Raw genomic sequence first — 8,537 nt, 5'->3', positions numbered from 1 at the left:
GAACGCCACATAAGTTTATCAGGTATGTCTCGATAAAATTCAAAAACGTTGCTATTCCTCAAAAGTGAAGCCGACGATAAACAATAAACTCAGATTTACTCCACATTCCACCTGCCCTGAGCTTAAATAGGAGAAAAGCTCAAGTGTACAGGCAGCGCGTCTCCATCATGGCACAATATGCATTGGTAACATTGCATTGCACATCCTATCTGTATTTAAGAGTCAAGGCACGAGTAAACAAACAAATAGAGATGATTCACAATATAAACACACACAAATATTTAATTCTTCATAAGGAAAACATTATAGCATAAACCTGGTATATGATTTGCATGCACCGGCTCCAAAACTCAACCCTTCTCCCATTCACTATTAGCTAAATACTGAAACACGTTGACAAAAAAACAGAAAGGGAATTAACCAAAAAGAAGAAAACTCAAGACATATTTGCTTTGACTTTTGATTCTGCTTGAGATGTTCACAAGCCTCTTAGGCCACAGTGAAGACAGGGAATTTTCATATAAAATCAGGGGAGTGTATGTGTGTAGGCTTGAACATCTTGTTTGCTTAATGCTTTCGAATCCTAAGGCAGAAGTATCTTTTTTGCAGTTGGTTGATTTTTCTTCAGTTGAACAGTAATCCTGAAAGGGTTTAATTTCTGACGGAGAGCTGCATCACGCAAGTCATCATCATCATCTATCATGACAATATCACCATCCTCATCGGTGTAAGTCAGAACAAAGTCAACATCAGGACCAAACTTAAAGGCAGTATCAATCCTCGCCCATAGAGTAGATAAATTCATGTAAAAAATGATTCCCATTGACACAACCATAAAACCTTTTAAGTGTATCACCATATTTGACCTGAAATATCAAAGAGGAAAAATCTTATAAGTATACATAGGACTGGGAAGTAGTGTGCAACACTATTCGATCTTATTATTTTGAAACAATTACATGGCCGAAATTTCATATAATCAAACAAAAGAAAAGAAACAAGTGCTACAAATTGTTACTTTGTACTGGACAACACTTAAGGTACCCTTCTGCCTAAACCTTTCTTAAAATCTATCATTTCTGTGGCCACAAAATGCCCACAGAGAAACTACACCAACACATACTGCAAACACACTAATTGGAAGATGAACGCAACCATATTCCAGACCAAAACATCAAACTTATAAGAAAGTAAACATATCTCGTTCAGAATAATACAGGACATTAACTTGCCCAAAAGATGTCTTTTTCTTGCTATTTTTAGAGCCCAAAGAGGGGATCTCGTCTATAACAATACCCTAAGCGCTAAAAGATAGATATAGGTGCATCCTCACGATTTTAACTATAATGCCACAGAAAAGGATCCAAATCATGGTCTCACACTACCATAGTCTTCACGTTTAAACCATATACAGACCAAAATACGTGTTCACCAAACCACATAGGGATTGTTAGTAGCAATGAAAATCTACTCCTCGAGACGAAACAGGCCTACACAGACAAACAAATCGCAAAACCCTATAACCACACCAAGAGTGCGGACAACCCCTCTTTCCATCGATCAAACCCCGAATCCGCACTACTACTACGTCCGATTGACGGTTCAACACGGAAAGCCCAACCCCTGGTCCCCCCTGAAGCGATCAAACCCTACAACTAAACTAACGCGATTTACCTCACCTCACGCCACTACCGAGTGTCGTCCCCATATCGCAAAGGAGTGTAGTAAAGAAAGAAAGAAAAATCGATCGGATGCCTCACCTTGAAGGTGACGTCCCACGCCTCGGCCTGCGGGCCAAAAGGAAGAACGTCGGCACAGCCGGCGAGCTCCGGTCAGACATCTCGGCGGGGTCCCCGCGGGAGCCGAGAGGACGAAGCGACGATCGGGCCGAACCCTAGCGGAGTCAATCGGCGATCGATTCGGGCGAAACTCTATGTGGCCGGGATCCCTGTTGGATGACAGGATGACTATAGGAAGGCTGGATCCGGTGGAGGCGTAGTCGGCGCGCATGGCTGTTGGGCGAGGATCCCGCATGGTTGTTGGGCGGAGGCGGCTGCACGCATGGCGGCGGGTCGAGGGCGGGAGCGAGAATGGATGGCAGATGAGGTATGCGGGGGTGGATTCGGCAATCGGACGGTCGGGATAGGGGCGGGGGCATGGTTGTGCCAAGTCTACAGTATTGTCTTAAGGATTAGTAGAGATTCGAACTCGTTTTGAGCCCGTCTTAAGAATCCCTTTAAAGTTTCTTGGTGAAAGGGAAATAGGGTCAAACCTTTTCCTAAATGATTTTGGTGGTTGAATTGCCCAACACAAATAATTGGACTAACTAGTTTGCTCTAGATTATAAGTTCTACAGGTGTCAAAGGTTCAACACAAACCAAGAAAAGGTCCAAGATAGGGTTCAAAAAGAAAGGAGCAAAACCAACCGAAGGCTGCCCTGGTCTGGCGCACCGGACTGTCCGGTGTGCCACCGGACAGTGTCTGGTACACCAGGAAGATCAACTATGAACTGCTCAGCTTCGAGTTTCTGGAAAAGCCACTCCGCTATAATTCACCGGACTGTCTGGTGTGCCACCGGACTGTTCGGTGTGCCATATGGAGCAACGGCTACAGCGCCAACGGTCGTCTGCAAAAAGTGAATAGTACGCTATAGTGCGCGGATAGTTCGCGCAGAAGTCAGAGCAGCGCCAGAAGGCGCACCGGACAGTGAACAGGGACTGTCCGATGGTTCCAGCTGTCAGAGCTCCAACGGTCGAACCCTACCAGACTGTCCGGTGCGCCCATCGACAGATAGCCTCCCCAACGGCCATTTTGGTGGTTGGGGCTATAAATACCCCCCAACCACCACACTTCAAGGTATCCAAGTTTTTCAGCCATTGCATTCAATACAAGAGCTCTAGACTTCACTCCAAGACACAAACAAGAGATCAAATCCTCTCCCAAATCCGGAATCACTCCAAACATTTAGTGACTAGTGAGAGAGAGATATTTGTGTTCATTTGAGTTCTTGTCGCTTGGATCGCTTTTCTTCTTCCTCCATTCTTGTTCTCAAGCAACTTGTAATCAAGCAAGAGACACCAAGTTGTGGTGGTCCTTGTAAGGGGTCTAAGTGACCCGTTGATTAAGGAGAAAAGCTCACTCGGTCTAGGTGACCGTTTGAGAGAGGGAAAGGGTTGAAAGGGACCCGATCTTTGTGACCACCTCAACGGGGAGTAGGTTTGCAAAAACCGAACCTCGGTAAAACAAATCACTGTGTCATCCGCTTTCATTTGCTTGTGATTTGTTTTTGCCCTCTCTTTCGGACTCGACTTTATTTCTAACGCTAACCCCGCCTTGTAGTTGTGCCTAAAGTTTATAAATTTCAGATTTGCCTATTCACCCCCCTTTAGGCGACTTTCAATTGGTATTAGAGCCCGATACTTCATTAGAGTCTAACCACTCGAAGTGATGTCGGGAGCATCCGCCAAGAGGGAGATCGGGACCGGCGGCGACAAGTCCGCAAGCTCGGGGAGAACTCACTCAAGGGAGTCTGGCTACAAGCACAAGGAGGAATCTTCTTCCTCCATCAAGACACAACGAAAAGGTGACAAGAATAAGAAGATGAAGAAAGTGGTCTACTACGAGACCGACTCTTCGTCACCTTCCACCTTCGGCTCCGAATCGACATCCGCGACTTCTAAGCGCCATGAGCGCAAGAAGTATAGTAAGATGCCCCTCCGCTATCCTCGTATTTCAAAACGCACTCCATTACTTTCCGTCCCATTAGGCAAACCACCGGTTTTTGAAGGTGAAGATTATTCTATGTGGAGTGATAAAATGAGGCGTCACCTAACCTCACTCCACAAAAGCATATGGGATATTGTTGAGTATGGAGCGCATGTACCGAAGAAAGGGGACAAGGACTATGATTCGGAGGAGGTCGACCAAATCCGGCACTTCAACTCCCAAGCCACTACTATACTCCTCGCCTCTCTAAGTCGAGAGGAGTATAATAAGGTGCAAGGGTTGAAGAGTGCCAAAGAGATTTGGGATGTGCTCAAGACCGCCCACGAAGGAGATGAGGTGACCAAGATCACCAAGCGGGAAACGATCGAGGGGGAGCTCGGTCGATTCATGCTCAACCAAGGGGAAGAGCCACAAGCCATGTACAACCGGCTCAAGACCTTGGTGAATCAAGTGCGCAACCTCAGGAGCACAAAATGGGATGACCATGAAATGGTCAAGGTTATTCTAAGATCAATCGTTTTTCTTAATCCTACTCAAGTTCAATTAATTCACGGTGATCCTAGATATAAGCTAATGTTTCTCGAGGAGGTTATACGAAAGTTTGTGAGCTTTGAGTTGATGATCAAAGGCTCCAAACAAATCATCGAGTGAGGCGCCACCTCCACACCTAAGGTGCAACCCGTCGCATTCAAAGCGACGGAGGAGAAGAAAGAAGAGTCTATGTCAAGTAGGCTCCCCATCGACGCCTCCAAGCTCGACAACAAGGAGATGGCGCTAATCATCAAAAGCTTTCGCCAAATCCTCAAGCAAAGGAGGGGGAAGGATTACAAGCCCCGCTCCAAGAAAGTTTGCTACAACTGTGGTAAGCCCGGTCATTTCATTGCAAAATATCCATTATCAAGTGATAGTGACAGGGGCGACGACAAGAAGGGAAAGAGGAAGGAAACGAAGAGATACTACAAGAAGAAGGGCGGTGATGCCCACGTATGTCGGGAATGGGACTCCGATGAGAGCTCCACTGACTCCTCCTCCGACGAGGACACCGCCAACATCGTCGTCAACAAAGGTGTCCTCTTCCCCAACGTCGGCCACAAGTGCCTCATGGCAAAGGACGGCAAAAAGAAGAAGGTAAAATCTAGAGCTTCCACTAAATATGCAACATCTAGTGATGAGGCTAGCTCTAGTGATGATGAAGATGACTTGCTCACTCTTTTTGCCAACCTAAACATGCAACAAAAAGAAAAGTTGAATGAATTAATTAGTGCTATTCATGAGAAGGATGAACTCTTGGATAGCCAAGAGGACTTCCTTATTAAGGAAACAAGAAGCATGTTAAGGTTAAAAATGCTTATGCTCAGGAGATAGAAAAATGTGAAAAATTGACTAGTGAGCTTAGCATTTGCCATGATATTATCTCCAACCTTAGAAATGAGAATGATAAATTAATTGCTAAGGTTGAGAAGTTAAATGTTTGTGATGATTCTCTTGTCAACCTCAAAAATGATAATGCTAGTTTGATTTCTAAAATTGACAAGTTGAATGAATCACTTTCTAGCCTTAAGATTGAGAATGATAATTTAATTGCTAAGGCTAAGGATTTAAATGTTTGCAATGTTTCTATTTCCAATCTTAGAAATGAGAATGCTACTTTACATGCTAAGATTGATGAGTTAAATGCTTGCAAACCCTCTACATCTACTGTTGATCATGTTTCCATTTGTACTAGATGTAGAGACATTAATGTTGATGCTATCCATGATCACCTAGCTTTAATTAAACAACAAAATGATCACATAGCTCAACTTAGTGCTAAAATTAATGAGCATGAGATAGAAAATGAAAATTTTAAATTTGCTAGAAGCATGCTCTATAGTGGGAGACGCCCTGGCATTAAGGATTGCATTGGCTTCCAACAGGGAGACAATGTCAAGCTTAATGCCCCTAAGAAATTATCTAATTTTGTTAAGGGCAAAGCTCACATGGTTCAGGATAACGAGGGCTACATTTTATATCCTGCTGGTTATCCCGAACATAAGATTAGGAGAATTCATTCTAGGAAGTCTCACTCTGGCTCTCATCATGCTATTATGTATAAGAGTGAGGCATCTAGTTCTAGGCAACCCACTCATGTTAAATTGCCTAAAAAGAAAACTCCTACTGCATCAAATGAGCCTATTGTGTCATTTAAGACCTTTGATGCTTCATATGTTTTAACTAACAAATCAGGCAAAGTAGTTGCCAAATATGTTGGGGGTAAACACAAGGGCTCCAAGACTTGTGTTTGGGTACCCAAGGTGCTTGTTTCTAATGTCAAAGGACCCAAGACCGTTTGGGTACCTAAGAACAAGGCCTAAACTTGTTTTGTAGGTTTATGCATCCGGGGGCTCAAGTTGGATCATTGATAGCGGGTGCACAAACCACATGACTGGGGAGAAAAGAATGTTCTCCTCCTATGAGAAAAACCAAGATTCCTAGAAAAGCTATCACATTCGGGGATGGAAATCAAGGTTTGGTCAAAGGACTTGGTAAAATTGCTATATCACCTGACCATTCTATTTCCAATGTTTTTCTTGTAGATTCCTTAGATTACAATTTGCTTTCTGTTTCTCAATTATGCAAAATGGGTTACAACTGTCTTTTTACAGATATAGGTGTTACTGTCTTTAGAAGAAGTGATGATTCAGTAGCATTTAAGGGAGTATTAGAGGGTCAACTATACTTAGTTGATTTTAATAGAGCTGAACTCGATACTTGCTTAATTGCTAAGACTAATATGGGTTGGCTCTGGCATCGCCGACTAGCCCATGTTGGGATGAAGAATCTTCACAAGCTTCTAAAGGGAGAACACATTTTGGGACTAACCAATGTTCATTTTGAGAAAGACATGGTTTGTAGCGCATGTCAAGGAGGAAAGCAAGTTGGTGTTCGTCATCCACACAAGAACATCATGACGACCGACATGCCGCTTGAGCTACTTCACATGGATCTATTCGGCCCGATCGCTTACATAAGCATCAGCGGGAGTAAGTATTGTCTTGTAATTGTAGATGATTATTCTCGCTTCACTTGGGTGTTCTTTTTGCAGGATAAATCTCAAACCCAAGAGACCTTAAAGGGATTCTTGAGACGGGCTCAAAATGAGTTCGGCTTAAGGATCAAAAAGATTAGAAGCGACAATGGGACAAAGTTCAAGAACTCTCAAATAGAAGGCTTTCTTGAGTACGAGGGCATCAAGCATGAGTTCTCTTCTCCCTACACACCTCAACAAAATGGTGTAGTGGAGAGGAAGAATAGAACTCTACTTGACATGGCGAGGACCATGCTTGATGAATACAAGACTTCGGACCGGTTTTGGGCGGAAGCAATCAACACCTCTTGCTACGCCATCAAATGTCTCTACCTTCACCGAATCCTCAAGAAGACATCCTATGAACTCCTAACCGGTAAAAAGCCCAATGTTTCATATTTTAGAGTCTTTGGTAGCAAATGTTTTGTTCTTGTTAAAAGAGGTAGAAAATCTAAATTTGCTCCTAAGGCTGTAGAAGGCTTTTTACTTGGTTATGACTCAAACACAAGGGCATATAGAGTCTTCAACAAGTCCATGGGACTAGTTGAAGTTTCTTGTGACATTGTGTTTGATGAGACTAACGGCTCTCAAGTAGAGCAAGTTGATCTTGAAGATGAAGAGGCTCCGTGCGTTGCGCTAAAGAACATGTCCATTGGGGATGTGTGTCCTAAGGAATCCGAAGAGCCTCCACAAGCACAAGATCAACCATCATCTTCCATACAAGCATCTCCACCAACCCAAAATGAGGATCAAGCTCAAGATGATGAGAATGAGGATCAAGAAGATGAGCCACCTCAAGAGGAGGGCAATGATAAAGGGGGAGATGACAACGATCAAGACAAGGAAGATGAACAAGATCCAAGACCGCCACACCCAAGAGTCCACCAAGCGATACAACGAGATCACCCCGTGAACTCCATCCTTGGCGATATTCATAAGGGGTAACCACTCGATCTCGTGTCACTCATTTTTGTGAACATTACTCTTTTGTGTCTTCTATTGAGCCATACAGGGTGGAAGATGCATTAAGAGATTCGGATTGGGTGTTGGCAATGCAAGAGGAACTCAACAACTTCACGAGGAATGAGGTATGGCATCTTGTTCCACGTCCTAACCAAAATGTTGTAGGAACCAAGTGGGTATTCCGCAACAAGCAAGATGAGCATGGTGTGGTGACAAGGAACAAAGCCCGACTTGTAGCCAAAGGATATTCACAAGTCGAAGGTTTGGATTTCGGTGAAACCTATGCACCCGTAGCTAGGCTTGAGTCAATTCGTATATTACTTGCCTATGCTACTTACCATGGCTTCAAGCTTTATCAAATGGACGTGAAGAGTGCCTTCCTCAATGGACCAATCAAGGAAGAGGTCTATGTTGAGCAACCTCCCGGCTTTGAAGATAGTGAGTACCCTAACCATGTGTATAAACTCTCTAAGGCGCTTTATGGGCTCAAGCAAGTCCCAAGAGCAAGGTATGAATGCCTAAGAGATTTTCTTATCACTAATGGCTTCAAAGTCAGCAAAGTCGATCCTACTCTCTTTACTAAAACTATTGCAAATGATTTGTTTGTATGCCAAATTTATGTTGATGATATCATATTCGGGTCTACTAACAAATCTACTTGTGAAGAGTTTAGTAGGACCATGGTACAAAAATTTGAGATGTCTATTATGGGGGAGTTGAAATATTTCCTAGGATTTCAAGTGAATCAACTCCAAGAGGGCACCTTCATCAGCCAAACCAA

General features: G+C 43.6%; 1 protein-coding gene across 1 annotated transcript; it reads right to left on the bottom strand.

The window, feature by feature from the left end:
* Positions 1–515: 515 nt before the first annotated feature.
* On the bottom strand, positions 516–1,854 carry LOC103638711 (protein JOKA2-like). The gene is made up of 2 exons (XM_008661549.2): positions 1,761–1,854; positions 516–866 (listed from the first exon to the last, which is right to left on the bottom strand). Exons 1-2 carry the CDS (start codon positions 1,838–1,840, stop codon positions 584–586), a joined length of 363 nt encoding a protein of 120 aa, XP_008659771.1. The 5' UTR covers positions 1,841–1,854; the 3' UTR covers positions 516–583.
* Positions 1,855–8,537: the final 6,683 nt, after the last annotated feature.

This window comes from Zea mays, chromosome 9, assembly GCF_902167145.1.
Source record: "Zea mays cultivar B73 chromosome 9, Zm-B73-REFERENCE-NAM-5.0, whole genome shotgun sequence".
In the NCBI taxonomy this organism is placed as follows: domain Eukaryota; kingdom Viridiplantae; phylum Streptophyta; class Magnoliopsida; order Poales; family Poaceae; genus Zea; species Zea mays.
The sequence above is the reverse complement of the archived record's forward strand: the minus strand, read 5'-3'. Positions and strand labels throughout refer to the sequence as shown.